This window comes from Ailuropoda melanoleuca, chromosome 1 (genome assembly GCF_002007445.2).
Source record: "Ailuropoda melanoleuca isolate Jingjing chromosome 1, ASM200744v2, whole genome shotgun sequence".
Taxonomy (NCBI): Eukaryota; Metazoa; Chordata; class Mammalia; order Carnivora; family Ursidae; genus Ailuropoda; species Ailuropoda melanoleuca.
Genome location: NC_048218.1, coordinates 121,538,564 through 121,560,239, shown reverse-complemented (window position 1 = coordinate 121,560,239; position 21,676 = coordinate 121,538,564). Strand labels below are relative to the sequence as shown.

At 34.5% G+C, this 21,676-nt stretch overlaps 1 protein-coding gene across 2 annotated transcripts in view; it reads left to right on the top strand.

Moving 5' to 3' along the window:
- CDK13 (cyclin dependent kinase 13) overlaps positions 1 to 21,676 on the top strand; it is a 117,668-nt gene that overhangs the window by 25,007 nt on the left and 70,985 nt on the right. For both annotated transcript variants that reach the window (XM_034665680.1, XM_034665674.1), the window contains exons 2-5: positions 2,097 to 2,756; positions 9,058 to 9,228; positions 10,629 to 10,768; positions 12,237 to 12,407. In XM_034665680.1, the coding sequence (XP_034521571.1) occupies positions 2,097 to 2,756; positions 9,058 to 9,228; positions 10,629 to 10,768; positions 12,237 to 12,407 (1,142 nt within the window). The remainder of the gene's footprint in view (positions 1 to 2,096; positions 2,757 to 9,057; positions 9,229 to 10,628; positions 10,769 to 12,236; positions 12,408 to 21,676) is intronic.

Sequence of the window (21,676 nt, the reverse complement as noted above, 5' to 3'; positions counted from 1 at the left end):
GTCTGTATGAATTTGGTGACCAGAATCTTGCTTGGGTAGGAAAGCTAATTTAACAAAAGTTCTGTGCTATTACCTCTGATGAAATGATAGTCTCTTTGCTTTCCTCCTGCTCTGTACCTTTCTGCTGCTCTAGAAGCATGGTCAGACTTGTTTTGAGGTCTCAGAGTCTGAAGGGAGAAGAAATAAAAAATGTGGCTGAGTATTTATTTCATATTATGACATTTTTGGTTCTTATTCTGAAGTTGTTTAAGATATATACCGCTTTATATTTAACAAAATATTTCCTCTCATTTCCACAAATAGTTGTAAGCTCTTTGGTAATTTTAATGAATATTTAATGATAAGGAAGTGTTAGATTTGAATGTTTTCTAAACAGTGTTCCCGTTAATCTAAAATAGTGTTACATAAATACTACATATAAAGGATGAGGTTTATATGAAACAGTACCTCAGTGCTGAACACCAGTTGGTCCTTAGTACATTTTGAAATCTTTTTTGAAAGAATAAGAAGTTGAATTTGTTTTTGAGTTTATCTTAAACCTAATCTTCATTTCGTTTTCATACTAGAATTGTAGAATGTTTCCTCCATGCTTTATTAATGTCAGATATAAACAGAATTTCCAGTCCTTCCTTTTCTCTCTGCCCATTTTAATTATAGGTTCTTAGGAGTTTCTTGCTTTATTTACCCTCTCCCTGTAACTTTACAAAATTTCAGCAGGAGCTGTCTCCTTCACAGTGTATTAATTTGTTTCTTGTGTTGACCTACCTACTTGACAGTCAGAAGGTCTGGGTTTAATATGGCATACAACTAGATCAGGCAAGGTTCTAGAAGGAAACAAATCCAACTGAGATGATGCAAGAGACTTTAATGAAGGATTGCAGAGGTAGAGGTGGATTAAGGGAACCCACAAAGGATGTTTTCTGTAGTTACAGAGGGAAGGTTAAAGGGGCAAGGAAAATATAATGTTAGTAGAGCCTGGGGAGATCTGTGGAGAAAGGGGTGCCTGACAGGGGCCATGGTGGTAGGGTGACAAAGCTTCCGTCAGAAAATGTGACCAAAAGGAGGGAGAGTGCCGGGAAGGAATAATCCAGCATTTTTCTACCTTCTGATCTACCAGTGACAGGTAGCACTGAAACCCAGAAGATGTGTCAGTTAAGGTTAGCCTCCTTGGGCACAGAGTTGGGCAGAAGAGTATTGGAGGAATAGGGTAATGGCAGTAAGATAATTACCAGTACAACTACCGATCAGTATGGGATTGATTTTAGGTAACATAGTATTTTAGATTAAATTTCTAATCTGTAAACTTTAGATATATCACTCCGGTTGGTGGGAGCATTAAAATGAGGCATGGCAAACATGTCAAAGTAATATCATAGTGCCTTTGGTGAGTGTTTTTAGTTTTGATAAGGTGTGGATTTGAAAACTGCAGCTTCCTTTCACGTGGCACTGTGCTGCATTTGTTGTATAGGAATTTTGGTTGCCACCATACTTTTAAACGTATGATAGTTTTTGTGTTTTCCAGTAATTTTTGGGAGGTGAAATACACAGTTATTATTAAGTAGTTTCCAGAATTTAGAGATTGTCTTTACTGTCTCATGATAGACATTTATCTTTTTCACTCTTCATTTGGACAGAGCACTACTGACTTTCGAACTTGGGGGATGAGGATGCTTTTCAGGTGTGGAGATGGTCTCCCTGGTGAATGATTGGTCAGACTTGACTCTGCTACTGCAGTCATTGGTGTGTCCTTGTTGCATACTTCTGTCTTCCAAGACAGCAGGGGCACTTTGTCACACTTTTTCTTCTAACCGTACGGTATTTCTTCTCACAAAGATCTGCTTTCATCCATTTTCGCCTTTGAGCATTCTTAGGCTAGACCAACATCAAGATAATCAGTCTATTTTCAGGAAAACTGTAGCTACCAGACAATAATCTGCTTAAAAGCATTTTCTGTTTTTAAAAAATCCACAAACTGTATTATGATTTTGAAATCAAATAAATTTCTGTTTGATTTCACAGGCTTGAGTTTGCAGTTTTTATAAAGTTCAAACTGAACTTTTCTGAATTACTGACAAATCTTCATTATTTTCCACCAGACGTTCTGCCAAATCCCGAAGCAGAAGCCCATATTCATCTAGGCATTCAAGATCTCGTAGCAGGCACAGATTGTCTAGATCCAGAAGTCGTCATTCTAGCATTTCTCCTAGCACACTAACTCTGAAGAGTAGCCTGGCAGCCGAGTTGAACAAGAATAAAAAAGCCCGGGCTGCAGAGGCGGCGAGGGCTGCAGAGGCGGCGAAGGCTGCAGAGGCGGCAAAGGCTGCTGAGGCCGCTGCCAAAGCTGCCAAAGCTTCCAACACTTCTACGCCTACGAAGGGAAGCGCAGAGACCGGGGCTGGCGTGTCACAAACCAACCATGTGAAGGATGTGAAGAAATTGAAAACTGAACATGCACCTTCTCCCTCCAGCGGTGGAACTTTAAAAAATGACAAGGCAAAAACAAAGCCACCTCTTCAGGTAACAAAGGTGGACAATAACTTGATTGTAGATAAAGCCACCAAGAAAGCAGTTGTAGTTGGGAAGGAGAGTAAATCTGCTGCTACAAAGGACGAACCAGTATCTCTTAAAGAGAAAACCAAACCACTTACACCAAGCTTAGGAGCCAAGGAGAAGGAGCAACATGTGGCTTTAGTGACCTCTACATTACCACCGCTACCTTTGCCTCCCATGCTGCCTGAAGATAAAGACACTGACAGGTAGGTTCCAGAAAGTGTTGTCACCAGCAGTTTAAAGAAAAAAAGAAAAGTTTGAAGTGAGAAGTTATCTGATCCCCCCAAATAGAAAGGTTATTGAAAAATCATAAGTTATCTTTATTTGTACACCTTAAAATGAAGCACATTGCTTGTAAGATGACAGAATTAAAGTTAAAGAATTCCAGGAAAAATTTGCTGTTGCCTTGTGATACAGTGTGTTGTAGCTTGGGAATTAGAAATGCCCGTACTGTGTGTTCTTTAGCTTAGTATTCCTTAATGACACCATCAGAAATGGGACAATTTATGAGAGAATCTGCCCTGGGTGATAATAGCAGGTGTGTTGGTTATTTCTAGGTTTCTTCAGTGGTCTTATAAATTTATCACTCTGGGTAGCTTTATGAGTTTATCATTTTTTAGACTTTTCTTGAATCTTAATTTTTTGCAATTGGAGATTAATTATATGTTACAGAAAATCCATAATGTGTTTATGTTTTCCTTTAACATGTTTACAGATTTGTGTTGTGAATATTGGTGATATGAGGTTTTTTTTATTTTGAAACATTTTATGTTTTAGAGGATGAAGGTGAGTGTAAAGTAAATGCAGTTCTAAGAATATTTCTGAAACGTATGCTAGGATAGAAGCATTATGCTATTGTGTAATATCTGTTATACCACTTAACCTTTTTCATTTTCAATTAGAGCTGTTTTCCCCGCATTTTCTGTTAAAAAACAACTATATGAGTAGTTCTCCTAGCTTGACATCTTTATAGAATTTGAAAACAAGTGGATAAAAATGCTGTGTGGGTAGGTCTTTCAAGTGCTCACTTGGGCTGGCATTATGAAAATTTTATAATTTAAAACAAAAAAATCATAATTCCTGTGTTTCATGCCCTCTATAATGTCTTTTTTCTACAATCATTAATGTTGCCAAGAGATCTCATCCAATATAATGAGGTATTCTCCAATGATACCACTCTAATTGTGCTATTTACAGGTTTGACTGTTCTCTAGGAACACTGAAGGTTCATAACAGAGTAGTGATCTATAATCTGATGAGAACCAGAATGGGCTTCCATCACAGAGAGGCATGAATGCAGAATTGAGTCACTTCATTAGTAAGAGAATAACCCAGTTGCCAAGAATCCAGTAATTCTGGGGGTGCCTGGATGGCTTAGTCAAACATCTGACTACAGCTCAGGTCACAGTCTTGGGGTCCTGGGATTGAGCCCCAGTCAGGCACCCTGCTCGGTGGGAGTCTGCTTATCCCTCCCCACCTTGCCGCCCCCCACTTATATAAACAAGTAAAATCTTAAAAAAAGAAAAAAGAGAATCCAGTAATTCTGGGCCAGTGAGACTTGTTGTTTTCTACTTTATTCTTCATATATGCTTTGGAGATAAATTTTAACTGGTGAAATTTTCAAGAACTCCAGATACATGGAAATGAGTGCTTAAGGAGGGTATTCTTTGTGCATCTGTTTTTAATGAGATGGTGGTACATGTCATGCTTATCATTTAAAAATTTTTTTGACGCACCTTCTTTTCTGTCTCTTCTGCTTTTCTCTTCTGTTGTGTTTCTGCTCTTCTTTCTTTGAATGTGCTTTGTTTGTATGTTTCTTGGATATAGAAGTTTTTAAGACCCCTGGGTGCTACTATTAACATGTGCGGCCAAAGATCGATTCAACACCAATCACTCTTCTTTTTGATGCTCTAAATGTCCTTGGCCAGTGGGAACTCCTTTAAGCTGACTGCTTTGTCCTTCTGACATGACCTATTTGTTTTTGAGTACTACTGGCCAAGTAATATCTTTTAAGCTCACTTTGAACTTTACTTCACTTCCAGACCTGGAATTTATTATTGTCCAAAAATTACAAGGTAGACTGTTAACTATATGCTTTCATATAATAAATTGTTTTATTTTTTTAAAAAAATTAGGATCTTACTATGCAAAATACTCCTTTACTTTTTTTTTTCATTAATGTGTTGGAGATCTTTCCATGTTGGTGTATAGATAGGTTCAATATTCCTATCTATAGGAATGGATAAATCATGCTCTTATTAACTATTCAGCTATTGATTAAGGGATACTTAGATTTATAATTGTTTGGTATCAAATTTTGTATTGGTATTTAATGTATATGAGAGCAATTTTTTGTAGGATAGTTATCAGGTTAAGTATATACATTTATTTTTTAATTTTTATTATTTTTATTTATTAATTTTATTTTTAAACGATTTATTTATTTATTTGTTAGAGAGCACAAGCAGAGGAAGTGGCAGACAGAGGGAGAGGGAGAAGCAGGCTCCCCGCTGAGCAAGGAGCCTGATTTGGGACTTGATCCCAGGATCCTGGGATCATGACCTAAGCCAAAGTCAGACACTTAACTGACTGAGCCACTCAGGCATCCCAATTTTTATTATTTTTTAAAGATTTTATTTATTTGAGAGAGAGAGAGCGCAAGCAGGCAGTGGGGGGGGTTATTGGGGGAGAGGGAGAAGCAGACTCCCTGCTGAGAAGGGAGCCCAACATGGGGCTTGATCTCAGGACCCTGGGATCATGACCTGAGCTGAAGGCAGATGTTTCACCAACTCAGCCACCCAGGCACCCCCAAATTCTGCTTCAGTAAGACTGTTACCAATTTATATAGTCTTTAAAATATGTAATTATTTAACTTTGCATTTTTCTGATTATTGAGCTATAGCATCTTTCTGAGTACTTGTTGGGTGTTTATTTTTTCCAGTTAACTGCTTGTTCATATCTTTTTTTTTTTTTAAAGATTTTTATTTATTTATTCAACAGAGATAGAGACAGCCAGCGAGAGAGGGAACAGAAGCAGGGGGATGGGAGAGGAAGAAGGCAGGCTCATAGCGGAAGAGCCTGATGTGGGGCTTGATCCCATAACGCCAGGATCACGCCCTGAGCCGAAGGCAGACGCTTAACCGCTGTGCCACCCAGGCGCCCCTGCTTGTTCATATCTTATGCTAGCTTTTCCTTAATACTGTTTTCCTTCTTCTAATTGATTTATAGGTGCTCCTTATGTTAGGGATCTTGATCTTTGCTTACCGGAATTTTTTGCTTGTCTTTGACATTTGTTTGTTTTGTTTTTGGCTATATGGATGTTTTTCATTTTTAGATATAGTCAGATCTAATCATTTTTCCTTTATAACTTATGGGGTTTTAAGTTAAAAAGATTAAGTCAAGTCTTACAAATTTGGTTTTGGCTATTATATGAAGAAGAAAGATGCTCTCCCCCATCACTCTGTGGATTGATAGATTCAGTTGTTTCTAACATCATTTACTGAATATTCCATAATGTGTGGTGCCATATATAAAAATTCTTATAGATACCTGTATTTCTGGACTCTCTTTTCTATTAACATGTTTTATTATTTCTTTGCCGGTACTTTTTTGTTTTAACTTATTTAGATGCATGGTAAATTGGTTCTCAGACTCAAATTTCTGCTATAGGGGTAGGCAGGTAATACAAAAGTGAAGGGATGGAGTAAATTAAGGATTAGTGAATAGCTCTGCTATTCAGTCTCAGCTTCAGTGCTACCGAAGCCCACATAAATTTGGGCCCAGTGTTGCTAGAGTTTTTGATTTTTTTTTTTTTTAAGGAAGCCTGAAATCCGAATGTTTATGTAAATCTTCTGATTTAAATATTGGCAATTTAATTCATAGTTTTTTTTTTTTTAATGTTGGGTAGACCATAATACATATTCCTTGACTTCAACCAGTCTTGGGCTTCTGATTTGGGATCTTTTAAAATAAGTTGACCACATGACAGGTCATATCGTACTTTTACTCTTTTTCAGAAATTTTTTTGGCAAATTTTTGCCTTTATGCTTGGACAGTCTATAGTCAGTCTGCTTGTCAAGTTATATTAAAGTTGTTTGGGACTCAACCGAAGGTAGTAGATTAATTTGGAGACTGATGGCTTTACAGTATTACATTTTTCCATACAAAAACATGGTTTCTTTCTATTCATTCAGATCCAGTTTTGTGTTCATCAGTCATATCTTTTAATTTTCTTCTATTGATCTTGTACATTTCTTGTTAAGGCATTTTTTTGTTTTTGTTGCTATAATACATGGAACTTAAAAATCACACTTTCTATTTGGTTATTGTAAGTAGTCAATTAAAATAATGATGTTTTTATTATGTATATAGTGTTATTCTTGGAAAGTTAGTATTTCATTTCTCTGAAGTCTGGGAGGCTTGCTGAATTTGGTAGTTCATGTAAAAATATACATTAATTTAGGCAGTTTTTTAATTTATAAATTATAAATAAAGTTAAGACTTTTAGTTTATTCCTCTAGAAATGTTGATTTGAATGTTGAGACAAATGAGAATTTTTTACTAAAACCTTACAATTGTAACAGACTACAGTTTTCTAAGTAAATTATGGGAAATAGGTTTATTTTCAGGCACAGTTCAAGTGGTAGCTTTTTTAGAAAGAAGCCTTTACTGTCTTTCAATTCTGATTTAGCAACCGGTTCTTCAGCTGCATTACTCTAGGAACTCCTTTGTGTAGAACTTTATCCTGCTGCTTATTTGACTGTGTTCTCCAAAAGACTATCCAAGCTTCTTTCTGAGAGTTCTGTCTTAATGTATTTGTTATTGTTTTTGCTGTTAAACTCAGTGCCTTGCCTAATACCTAGCACATAGAAGCATAAAATCAATGTGTTGGATGGACAGACATTAATACTGAAAAGTGAGCTGTGTGATACTTTTTTTTTTCTTTTTTGAGAGAGAGAGAGTGTGGACGCATGCATGAACATTGGGTGGGGCAGGGTGGGGCAGAGGGAGAGAGAGAATCTTGAGCAAACTTTTTGCTAAGCATGGAGCCCGATGTGGGGCTCAGTCCCACCACCCTGAGTTCATGACCTGAGTCAAAATCAGAAGTCGGTTGCTTAACCCACTGAGCCACTCAGGTGCTCCCATATCATTACTTTAAAAATAAAACTGCAAACCAATTTCCTTTTGAGCATGTTTTCTCTGTTAAAGAACTTCTGGGGTGCCTGGGTGGTTCAGTCACTTAAGACTCTAACTCTTGATTTTGGCTCAGGTCATGATCTCGGGTGGTGGGATCCAGCCCTGTGGGGGCTCCATGTTCAGTGTGAGTCTGCTCTGGGTTCTCACTCTCCCTCTTCCTCTGCCCCTCCCCCTCCTCACTCATTCTCTCTCACGAGTGCTTGCTCGCTCTCTCAAATAAATAAATAAAATCTAAAAAAAAAAACCCTTCTAGTGAGTAACACGGGGTTCTGAAGAAAAGGCACAATTTTATTATAGTTATTGGTAAATGGTTTTTATCAGATGGTATTAAAATGTGTTTGTACAATAATATTAATGTTCAACATGAATAGAAGAAGTTATAATTAAAATGAAATGGTTTACTTTGATAATACCATTTGTAATTTGTGACCCAAGTGGTGTAGTCTCTCTAAACTTTTCCATTATGGGACTCATAACTGCTATGAAACTGTGTGAAGTCCAAATTCTATTATCATTATAAGGTTCTCTTTCAAGAAATATCTTATTATTAAACAGGTTTTTTTAGTAACTGGGAGGCTCATTACCTATTTAAGATACACTTTATGCATTCAAAAAAGTACAAAACTAACTAAACTTAAATTTTTACCTGTAGTATCGGTAAGTTAAAACCTTAAAAAAAATCTAAAAGAATCGTTGTCCACTTTAAGAAAATTAACCCTGAAAAGGGGCAAAGCTAAATTATTTGTTTGTGGTTATTTAAATGGGCAAGATAAATAATAGCGTGTAGTATTAGTTCTTGAAAAACCTCTTTATGTCTCTCCAGTAGAGTAAAACAAAATGCTATCACAAAACTAAGGCATTTTCCTGTGAAGCATGACAAGTTGACTTTTTTAGTATTTATTTACAGTTTTATAGTAATTCTGTATCATCTTTAAAAGTATACTCTTTTTAGAACAGTTCTAGATTTGCAGAAACATAATGATACTACAGAAAGTCCCCATATACCCTGTAGGTTCTTATTAATATATTAGTATGGTACGTTTGTTACACAATCAGTGAACACACATCAATACATTATGGTAACTAAACTTCACACCTTGTTCAGATTTCCTTAGTTTTTATCTAATTCTGTGTCATTTTTACCCCCAAATTTTTGTATTTTGTAATTGAATATAGTACCTTATTTTAGCTGGAAAGTAAAGAAACTTAGTTTGGTATTTTGCCTTTGCCACTCAAGTTTAAGATGTGGCTGCATTTTTATTTCTCAAATAAATGTTTGGGTTTTATTTATGTGACTCTCTTCTGTTTTAGCTTACGAGGAAATATTTCAGTAAAAGCGGTTAAAAAAGAAGTAGAGAAGAAGCTACGATGTTTACTTGCTGATTTACCACTGCCCCCTGAGCTACCAGGAGGAGATGATCTCTCAAAGAGTCCAGAGGAAAAGAAAACAGCAACACAGTTACATAGTAAAAGGAGGCCTAAGTATGTGCTTGCTTTTTACCTGCTCTTATATTGACCAGAAATGATTCTGGGTCATCATAAAATCATAAACCAAAAAATTAAGATTTAAAATAATAAAAAGTGTATTTATTCTTTAAACTTAAGTATATGAATAAATTCTAGAGTTTTGAAAGAATTTAATAATTCCCTTCATACCTATTCAAAAATGACTAATAAACCGAATTTAATTTTCTCTCAGTTTGTAATGTTATTAATTTCTTGGGTTATTATATGTTAAAGATAATTTCTGTAATTAAGATGTTTAAATAATGCAAACACTGAAATTGGAGAAGGTGGAAGTCAGCATTCAGTGAGCCCAAACAAAATTAGTAATGGGCAAGCTGCTATGTTTTCCTTTGCTTTTTAGCTCCATTTGCTCCCATAACTAAATGTATTTTTCATTCTGCAAGAGGTGGAGTGGAAGAAAGTTTAAAATCTGTATCCTAAATTAGCTTCAAGTAAGTGCCTGGAGATAACTCTTTCCCTTGAAACATGTTTTGTCAGTTAAAGGGGGAGAACGTTGTTTTTTTTACTTCTACTTAACCAAGGGAAACTCAAAGTAAGACTTTGAGTTAGATCTGATTTTAGAATTGCTGTTCCGGTGCCTAGTGTGAGTGTGAGGTGATTTTTCTAGTATAGAGTAGAAAACTAGAAAACTTTTAAAATCATCTTTCTGAGTATTTTAGCTTTATTCCTTTAGTTGAATTTCTGTTACATACCAGAATATTGAGAGACTACAGAATTACCTATTTTTTTGAAGAATGTCAAATATTTGTCATATACATACATATATATATGTATATATGACACACACAGACACACATACACAGTGTAGATTCCTGAGAGTTGATTATATTAATACTCTTGTATTCTCTTGGACTAAAAATCTTTCTTGTGTTTTCATTTTTAAGGTAATTTCATCTAGCCATAAGTCTAAATTTGTCAATAAGCTTTATAGTGAGATTTTTAGTAATGTTCATTATCAGACTTGTTTTTCAAAAAGTGAGTGACATGTATATACAATGGATGGAAAGGAAAACTTCCTGGAGTTTGGTTAGAGAATTTTGACTCTTTGTATTAGTGTTGGTTTTATCAATTCATTGAAAATTACATTTTATTTTTGAAAGTTCTTCATACAAGCTTTTCTTCTTTTTCTCAGCCTGTTAGTCTCTGTAGAAGAATTGGTGTGGAGAAATGATGCCTTGACTTTCATGATAATTTATAACACCAAATTACAGTGTTACTTGTCTTAGATGATCACAAATGTGCAAGGGTGGAGGGAAATAAAGGATATAAGATTGGGGGAGGGTGGGTATTAAATATTAAACAGTTTATTCAACTTGCTTGATTGTATATAAAAACTTCAGAACTATATTTGATAGAATATGTGGGCCTCGCTATGGTGAAATCAAAGAAAAAGATATTGACTGGGGAAAACGCTGCGTGGATAAATTTGATATCATCGGAATTATTGGAGAAGGTACCTATGGACAAGTTTATAAGGCCCGTGATAAAGACACTGGTAAGTATGTCAACTACTGTGGATCTATAGATCTACTGAATGTAGAGAATGTAGAGAATTTGTTTTTCTCTTCAGATGTGTAATTTGAGGTGTTTGTTTTAAGTTAAATTTGAATTTATCATGCTTTTGTTTCATCTTGTTTTTTGTTTTATATGTACACTCAACGTAAGATATGAGTACATGTAAGTGGGTATGTAAACATATTTTTAAAGTTTTTTTTAGTATTTGTGGTATGGTGGGATTCAGGTTTCTTTAATTGTGAATAAATTCTTATGTTGTTAGTAATCAGAGAACAAAAGTATCTTGACCGTCTTAATAGTAAATTTTGTTGTATTAAGCATTATGTAACACTTTCTTTTACCCAAGATATTCTTTTTTCTGTCGAAGTTACCCTTTTATTGGAAGCTAGATTTAGCAACTTAATCTTCTAGAACATAATCAGGAACCTGCGAGAAAGTTTCAAAAGTTTTTGCAGCAGAGTAAAAAGTAACTGTGTCAGAAGCTGTGTATTTTACCAAATAATGGGTAGAGCCAGTGCTTAATCTTTACTTATAATTCCTTGTTAAAATAAACCAGTAGATTAAAGTAGCAGAGCTATTGAAGCCGTTTAAGATAAGAAAACTCTGGAGGGCATTATAGCATAGAGTAATAATATTTATAATGACGATTCTGCATTATCAAAAAGATTAAATTATAACTTTTAAAAGCTGTTTATTAAACAAGGAGTCATACTGTATTTTAGACTTCCATCAAAAAGAAACAACTAAGTTTTGATAATTAAAAGGATAAACATTGTTCTTCTGGAAAATTTGTAAGTACAGAGTTCCTTTTTTCTCCAAAGAAGTGGAATGAACAGAACTTTATAATAGTGAATTTTTTTCTTGTAATAGGATTTGTGTTTCTGCGTTGTATTTAATAGTTAGATCTTATCTGAGCAGACTCATTCATGTCTGAATTGTGAAGCCATTTAGTGTAGTGGGAAGAGCACATAGTTTTGAGATAGCTAAACCAGATTTTGAACCCCAGTTTCACCGCTAGGTAACTGGGCAGCTTTGGACAAGTTAATATGTCTGAGCTTATTTTCTCACCTGCACAATGTACAGAATCTTCTCGTCTGTTCAGAGATTTTATGCATGTATAAGCATATTGGGTAAATTTGTCCTACCCTCCTTCACTTTTTAAAATTGATAGTGTAATACATCTATTGTTCATCATCATCTTGCTTTTTTTACTTAATATATCTTGGAGAGCATGAAATAACAATACCCACGTACCTACCCCATCCTTTTTAACAGTTGTATTACACAGTTTGGATAAATATCTTATAATTTTTATTTAACCAGAGACTTAATTTCTTGAACTATAAACATTATAATTTCAAGAGGTAGGAACAGACATTATGAATTAAAATAAAATTAAAATTAAGAAAAACGTCATTTGGTAACTTGATTTTATTTAATTTTTATAGGAGAAATGGTAGCCTTAAAGAAAGTACGTCTAGATAATGAAAAGGAAGGCTTTCCAATTACAGCAATTCGAGAAATTAAAATTCTCCGGCAGCTTACACACCAGAGTATTATCAATATGAAGGAAATAGTGACTGATAAAGAAGACGCTTTGGATTTTAAGAAGGATAAAGGTATGCATGCATATTTACATAACCAGTTCTGCATAAGCATGATGTTGCTAACTTGCAGATTTTGTCATAGGTATTGACCAGTTGAGTAATTACTAGGTACATAAAACTATTACATTAATGTCATACTCTAATTTTAAATGTAGTTGAGTTGAAGAATTACTTATTTACTTACGTGATTTTTGAGTCACCTTAGTGAACAAAAAAGCATATTTGTCAGTAGTAGTATTTGTTTTTGAGCATCAATGCATAATTTTTAGTCTGTATTTTTTAGTTATTGAGAAATAGTTTATAGTAGTATAGAATATATTTACCTTACGTTTTTAATATCATGCCTTAACATGCAAGGAAACTTTATGGTACACATTTATATTATTTTGGAAGGTGTGGAGGCAAAAATCTTACCTGAAATTGCCTTTAATGAACTATAGTGGCATATGCTTGACATTTAGCAGAAAAGCTAAAAAGAAATTAGCATGCTTATTAAAGTAGTTATCATAAGGCATATGGTGGGTGAACGGCTCTACTTCTAGTAGCTTTCGGATCTTCAAAGTAAGATTCTGGAACCAGAGTTGACTCCATTATAATCTGTGGTTTTCAAAGAGCAAAATTCTTTTTCAAATTAAATCTAAGATAAGAGAGTAAAATAGATATGTTCTATTGAACGTGGTACTTAGCCCCCTGCCATCCCCAACTACACACACGTGCACACACGCGCACGCACACACTCACACACACACTCACACACTCACACTCAGTCACTCTCTTACTCTTCTGGGGAACAGTATAAAAATGATTGACATAATACATGGTAATTTGTGGATAGAAACTTTTTTGACAGTATTCTGTATGTACTATGAATGAAGATAATTAGAATCGTCTTTTTAATTGGTCCTTTCCATTAGTTTTTGTCCATTATAATGCCCATATTCCTTAGCTTGATTTTTAATCTAGTTTGTACTTTTCACCTTATTTTTCATTGTTCCTTATTGCATAGTAGAAAGGTTTGACTTGTGTTGCAATGTCTGGAATTTGTGACTTTGCTTATGAACAGTGCAACCTTATTAGGAAGGTCTTTCACCCTTTTGAGCCTGTGACCTCTTCATCTATTAAAGGGAAACATTATTTCTCTTACTTTGTAGTAAGGATTAAATTAAGATCTTATACACGAGGATTGTGTGTAATGTTTTTCATTAACCTAGTACTGTAGTCAAATTAATATATTCGTTCTTCAGCATACCCTGAACCTCCTGCTTCTTTGATCTTTGGCATCATGTCCCCCCTGCCTTTTTCTTTAACCCCATCTCTGCCTTTTTCTGATTGTCCACCAAGCTTCAGTCATAGAGGTGTTTTGAGTTGTCAGATACGCCAATGCACTTCTCTGTCTTAAAAGTCTTTATATATGCTGCTTCCCTGGGCTTAAACCTGTCTACCCCCAACACACATGCACGTGCACAGACACACACGTGTGTGTGTGTGCACACCGTTTGAAAGGCTGCTCTCATCCTCTGGGTCTCAGACTGAATGTTACTTTATCAGTGAGGCCTAACAGGACCACTTTCTGCTCTGTGTAGACACATGCAATTTAAAAGCCTTATTTTGTAATTCATAACTTTTTCCAGAATAATTGTACTGATTTGTTATTTGTTTTTCCATATGAGGATGGGAATCATACCTGTTTAATTCATTATTATAGCCCCTACCTAGCTCAGTGGCTAGGCCATGGAAGGTACTATGAGTAACTAATTGCTGTGCTCCACTTATTACATCCTGTCAATACTTTAGGTAACTTTTTAAAAGACTGTTATCTTTTAACATAAAAGCATTCTTTTCCTTGTATTATATTGATGGCCACTGTTTATTTTTCTTACTATATTATAAATTCCTTTGAGTCCTTTATTTTTTGTTTTGTCTCCCTCACAAGGCCTAGCACTGTATTTTACAAATTGTAGATTTCATATATTTGCTTCCTCATCTTCTTTTTCCCCACCATAATCCTGTTTGTAATTATTGGAATCATGATAAATAAAAAAGTGTTTTACTATGTGAGGAGTTACATTTAGATGATAGGTATTAGTTAAATATAGTACAGTATGTCAGGGAGTATGGAATTTAAAACATAAAATCCTCTTTCAAAATAATTTATTTTATTGAAATATAATTGACATAACATTAGTTTTAACAACATAAGGATTTGATATTACATATATTGTGAAATGAGCAGCGCAATAAATCCAGTTAATGTTCATCAGTACACCTTGGAGTTTTTTTTTCTTGTGATGAGAACTTTTAAGATCTCTCTTAGTAACTGTCAAATATCAATACAGTATTTTTAACCATAGTTACCATACTGTGTATTACATCCTCATGGCTTATTTATTTTATAATTGGAAATTTATACCTTTTGACCCCCTTCATCCATTTTGCCCACCTCCTATTCCCTGCCTCGAGTAACCACCAATCTGTTTTCTGTACCTATGAGTTTAGGGTTTTTTTTTTTTTGTTCTTGTTTTTGTTTTAGATTTTATGTATAAGTGAGATCATATGATATTTGTCTTTCTCTGTCCGACTTCTTAGTACAGTGCCCTCAAGGTCCATTCATGCTGTTGCAAATGACAAGAGTTCCTTCTTTTTTATGGCTGAATGATATTCCACTGTATATTTAAATACATTTTCTTTACTTATTAATCTTTCTCTACAGACATTTAGGTTGCTTCCATGTCTTGGCTATTGTGAGTAATGCTGCAGTGAATGTGGTGGGTGCATATATCTTTTTGAGTTAGAATTTTATTTCTTTTGGATAAATAACGAGAAGTGGAGTTATTGGATCATATGGTAGTTCTATTTTTAATTTTTTGAGGAACCTCTGTACTGTTTTCCGTGATGGCTGCACCAATTTACATTCCTACCAACAGTGCACGAGGGTACCCTGTTCTCTACATCCTCACCAACACTTACTATTTCTTATCTTTTTGATAGTAGCCATTCTAATAGGTGTGAGGTAACACATAATCCTTTTTATATAACTCTGTTAATTTTGATGGGAACCATGATGAGGCAGCCTGATTTGGCGAAAAGGGAACTAGATTTGAAGTCCTTGGGTACTAATCTAGCTCTGTGCCATTATACTAATTGTGATTGCTATCCTGGAGCAGAAGGACAGTATGGGAACTTTGATTTAATAGTTCATATTAAAATTCATAAAACTAAGAAAAATAAAATCAAATACCTAAAACAATTTAAATATGAAAATTATAAACACACATATGAAGTAACATTGCTAGTATAAAAATATAAACATTTGCATTATTATAACACAAGTTTTTGGCTATATAAGAATAATGCCATAAAGAATTTTTAAAAACTTGGCTCTACTTAAAAATGAAAAAAGTTAATTACAAAAAATTGAAAAATTGAAAATAAAATACCATTTTGTTTTAAAAAATAAATCATCTTTAAAAAAACAGGGTTAAGTAGTATCAGTAAATCAAAGGTGGATTTTTGTGCAAAATCTTAGAAAGGCTGATGAGCTTTTTCTGGAGTAATTGGAGATGGAGGAAGGCTAAACTAATCCTCAGTTTTTTCCTAGTATTCTTTATCTTTAGACAGTCCCATCTTTTTAATAGCTGAGGGGTTCTTTGAACCTTTTTGTCTGTTTTTCAGTATTTTTATTGTTAGCAAGGGAGAGCTTTTGTTTCAAAGGAAACATTTCCTGTACCTCTAGATTTTTAGTTGATCTTCAAGGATGGAAAGAGAGTGGGATGCAATTATGGTATTAATTTTAGTACTCTAGTGTTCATATTTCACTGTTCATCAAATATTTGAACTAGAGTGTGAACTATTTTGCAGTAGAAGCTTTGCTTTTATTATTTTCTTGCCCCCGCTGAGGATTATGAATTTATAGAAAGATACTTTCTGAATGAATGTAATTATATTCAATTAAAAAATTTAAAGCAATTTGGGGCCCTCAGTGGCTTGGTTGAGCGTCCAATTCTTGATTTCCACTCAAGACTCTCATGGTTTTGGGGTTGTGAGATCAAGCCCCATGTCAGGCTCCACATTCAGTGGGGAGTCTGCTTGAGATTTTTTTCTCTCCCTGTGCTCCTTCTCCTACTCACACTCACATCCTTGCTCTCTCAAATAAATAAATAAATCTTTTTAAAAAAAATTTAAAGCAGTTTATAATTCTCTGGGTAGAGAAGACTTTTTGTTTTGCAACTATATGCAGTATAAGAGAAATCTGTTGTCATTGATCTCCATCTCAAGATGTAAATATTTAGTATTCACATTTTTAAAAACCCCAATTCTGGTATCATTCCAACAAAATACTGTTTTGGTACTTAAAATTAACACGATATCCTGGACAACCAAAAGCCAGTATTATAATTGCTGTGTTCAAATTAAGTTAAGCTATAATGCTTTCAATATTAGTATTTGTTTGAAGAGGGAATTTTAATTTGGAATTTTCCTGAAAATGAGGGGAAAAAATTCTATAGTAAATGCTTATGGGAAAGTGTCACTATATGGTTGAGGGGAAAAGTCTCAGTGTCACTCTTCTATAATCTGTGATTCTCATATGGTGCTCCCCTGCACTTATATCGCATGTTATAGACCGTTCTCTTAGACAGTGGAGCCAGATTTCCTTCCATTCTCATATCTTTGTACATAAAACTCTAATCACATTGGATTATTCCCTTAAATAAATTAATATAAGTAGGATTACTAGGTCAAAGGATTTGAACTTTGAAATCTCTTGACACATGTCACCAAGCTGTTTTCCAGAAAGGTTGTGTCAGTTTATAAGGCAGGAATAGAAAAAACTAGAAATAGAAGGAAACTGTCTCAACTTGATAAAGGACATCTATGAAAAACGAGGATGTCTACTCTTACCGTTTCTGTTCAGCATTACCAGGACAATTAGGGAAGAAAATTAAATAAAAGATAATCAGATTGGAAAGGAAGAAGTAACTGTCTCTAATGTGTGTGGTGCATATGTGTGTATATATATATACACTTTATAGAGAATTCTATAGACTCCACTAAGAAACTCTTAGATTTAATAAATGAGTTGATCAGAGTGGAAGAATACAAGATCAATACCCAAAAATCTGTTGTAGTTTTTTACACTAACAATGAAGAGTCCAAAGTGAAATTAAGAAAATAGTTTAATTTGTAATAGTCTTAACAGGAATAAAATATCTAGGCATAAATCAACAGAGAAACGTAAGGTCTCGTACCTTGAAAACTATAAAACATCATTGAAAAAAATTAAAGAATACCTAAATAAGTGGAAAGACATTCCCTGTTCATGGATCCAACAAACTTATTATTACTAAGATGCAAATTGATCTGTATATTCATTTCAGTTTCTATCAAAATCCCGGCTGGCTTCTTTTTGGAAACTGACAAGCTGATTTTAAAATATATATGGAAATTCAAGAGAGGTAAGACAGTCAAAAAATACCATTAAACAAAAGAACTCAGACTTCCTGATTTCAAATCTTACTATAAAATTAGAGTGATCAGACTGCATAGTACTGGCTTTAGGGTAAACATAAGATCAGTAGAGTAGAATTGGAAGTCTAGAAATAAAACACTAACATTTTTGGTGGTCATTTGATTTTCAGTGAAGATACCAAGACAATTCAGTGGTAAAGAATAGCGTTTTCAGTAATCAGTGCTGGCTCAAGTGGATCTCCATATGCAGAAGAATGAAATTGGGCCTCTTCCTTACATCATACATAATAATTAACTCAAAGTAGATCAGTGACTTAAATATAAGAGCTACAACCTTAAAATTCTGAGAAGAAAATATAGGAGTAAATCTTCATGACCTTGGATTAGCTAAAGCTTTCTTAAGATATCAAAAGCAGAAGCAATAAAGGAAAAAGTAGATATATTGAACTTCATCAAAATTAGAAACTTTTGTGCTTTAGTGGATATTACTGAAGAAGTGAAAAGACCATTTACAGAATGGGAGAAAATATTTGTAAAGCATCTATCTAGTAAGGAACTTATATCTAGAATATATAAAGAATTCTTACAACCAAATAATAAAAAGACAACCTGTTTAAAAAGTGTACAAAGGCTCTGAATCAGTTTTTCCAAAGAAGATATGCAAATGACCAATAAGCACCTAAAAAGATGTTCAATTCATAGCTATCAAGGAAATGCAAATCAAAATTACAGTGAGATTCATTTCAAATGCACTATAGGATGGCCATAAGAAAAAGGGTAGATATTAAGTGTTGGGAAAGATGTGGAGGTTGGAAGATTCAAACATTACTGGTGGGAGACTCACACATTACTGATGGGGTTGTAAAATGGTACAACCATCTTGGAAGACAATCTGTCATTTTTTTCAAAATAGTAAACACAGAGTTATCATGAGACCTAGAAATTCTTTTTGGGGTATATCCAAGAGAAATAAAAACATATGTCCACACAGAAACTTGTATACTAATGTTCATAGCAGGATAATTCATGATAGCCCAAAAAATGCAAACTCAAATGTTATTCAATCGATGAATAAATAAAATCTGGTATTGTACATACAGTGCTATATTGCTACGCCATAAAAGGGAATGAAGTATTTAAACCAACAAATTTGATAACCTGGATGAAATGGACAAATTCATGGAAATGTACAACCTACCAAGAATTATGAAGAAATAGAAAATCTGAACAGACCTATAACTGTAAGGGAATGAATCTGTAACAAAAACTTCCAGCAGTCACAACTAAAAAGCCCAGGACCAGATGCTTTCACAGGTGAATTCTACCAGTCATTTAAAGAAGAATTAACACCAATCCTCTCCTGACTCTTCCAAAAAATTGAGCATGAAGAAACACTTTCACACTCATTCTATAAGGCCTGCATTACCCTGATACCAAACCCAGGCCAAGACAGGACAAGAAAAGAAAACTATAGGGGCGCCTGGGTAGCGCAGTCATTAAGCATCTGCCTTCGGCTCAGGGCGTGATCCCGGCGTTCTGGGATCTAGCCCCACATCAGGCTCCTCCGCTGGAAGCCTTCTTCTTCCTCTCCCACTCCCCCTGCTTGTGTTCCCTCTCTCGCTGGCTGTCTCTCTGTCAAAAAAATAAATAAAATCTTTTAAAAAAGAAAAGAAAACTATAGACCAATATTTCTGATGAATATTTATGCAGAAATCCTCAGAAAACACTAGCAAACTTGATTCAGCAGCATATTAAGAGGATTATACACTATGACCAAATGAGATTTATTCCTGGAATGCAAAGATGGTTCAGCATATGAAAATCAGTTAATGTAATACATTACATTGATAGAATGAAGGAAAAAATTCACACAGTCATCTCAGTAGATACAGAAAGAGCCTTTGACAGAGTTTAGCACTCTTTCAACAGACTAGAAATAGAAGGAAATTATGTCAACATATTAAAGGCCCATATATGAAAATTCTCACAGTTAATATCGTACTCAACTGGTGAAAGATGGAAAGCTCTTCTAAACCAGTGAGAAAACAAGGATACTTAACTTTTGTCTCACTGTTCAGCATAGTGAGAGCAATTAAGCAAGAAAAAGAAATAAAGACATCAAACTTGAAAAGGAAGAAATAAAATTATCTTTATTCATAGACAGTATGATCTTAAATGTAGAAAGCCCTAAAGACTCTATCAAGCCAAATGTTAGAATAAACGAATTCAGCAAGTAGGAGGGTACAAAATCAGTGTGCAAAAAACATGAGTTTCTGTATTGTAACAGCAAAAAAAATCTGAAAAGGACACGAAGAAGACAGTTTCACTTACAACAGCATCAAAAAGAATAAAATATTTAGGACTAAATTAACTAAGGAGGTGAAAGACTTGTACATTGCAAATTACAAAACATTGCTTAAAGAAGTTAAAGACATCATGCATGAGTTGAAGACATCTGTGTTCCTGTATTAGAAGACTTAATATTGCTAAGATGTCAATACTACCCGAAGTAATCTAAAGATTTAATGCAGTTCTAATGAAAATCCCAGCAGTGGTTGTTGCAGAAATGGAAAAATTCACCCTGAAATTCATATGGAATTTCAAAGGACCCCCAAATAACCGAAGCAGTCTTGGAAAAGAACAAAGTTGGAGGTTTCACACTTCCTGATTTCAAAACTTATTACAGAGCTACAGTAATCAGACTGTAGCACTGGCATAAAGACAGATATATACACCAGTGAAACAGAATTGAGAGCTCAGAAATAAACCCTGGAATATATGGTCAAATGATTTTTGACAAGGGTGCTAAAATTGGGAAAGGTACTTTTCTCAACAAATGGTGTTGGGAAAACTGGATATCCATATGTGAAACAATGAAGTTGGAGTCTTACCTAACACCATATTAAAAAAAAAAAAAAGCAACAAACCTCAAAATGGATCAAAGACCTAAATATATGAGCTAAAACTAGAATACTCTTACAAGAAAACATAGGGGGGAACTCACTACATTGGGTTTGGCAGCCATTTCTTGGGCACAATGTCAAAATCACAGGCAACAAACCCAAACTTAAAAAAAAAGGAAATTGGATTACATCAAAATTTTAAAAAAAAACTTTGTTTTAAAAGTAAACTCTACACCAAACATAATGTAAGGCTCAAACTCATGACCCTGAGAAAGAGTCACGTGCTGTACCAACTAAGCCAGCCAGGTGCCCCAAAATTAAAATGTTTTGTGGGGGCGCCTGGGTGGCTCAGTCGTTAAGCATCTGCCTTAAGCTCAGGGCGTGATCCCGACGTTCTGGGGACCTCGCATCAGGCTTCTCCATTGGGAGCCTGCTTCTTCCTCTCCTACTCCCCCTGCTTGTGTTCCCTCTCTCGCTGGCTGTCTCTCTCTCAAATAAATAAATAAATAAAATCTTAAAAAAAAAATAAAATGTTTTGTGCATCAAAGGACATAATCAAGAGAGTAAAAAAGCCACTCATGAGATAAAATATTTGCTAACCATATATCCGATAAGGTTTCATATTCAGTCTAAGAACTTGTACAACTCAACAAAAATAAAAGGGCAAAGGACTTGAATGGATTTTAAGCATATGAAAAGACATTCAACATCACCATTAGGGAAATCCAAATGAGAACAACAACGAGTTACCACTTCATACCCATTAAAATGGCTATTATCAAAAGAACAAAAACAAAAGCAACAGAGAATAACAAGTGATGCCGAAGATGTGGAGAAATTGGAGTCCTTGTTCTTTGCCAGTGGGAATGTATAATGACGAAATTGCTGTGGAAAATGATACAATAATTTCTC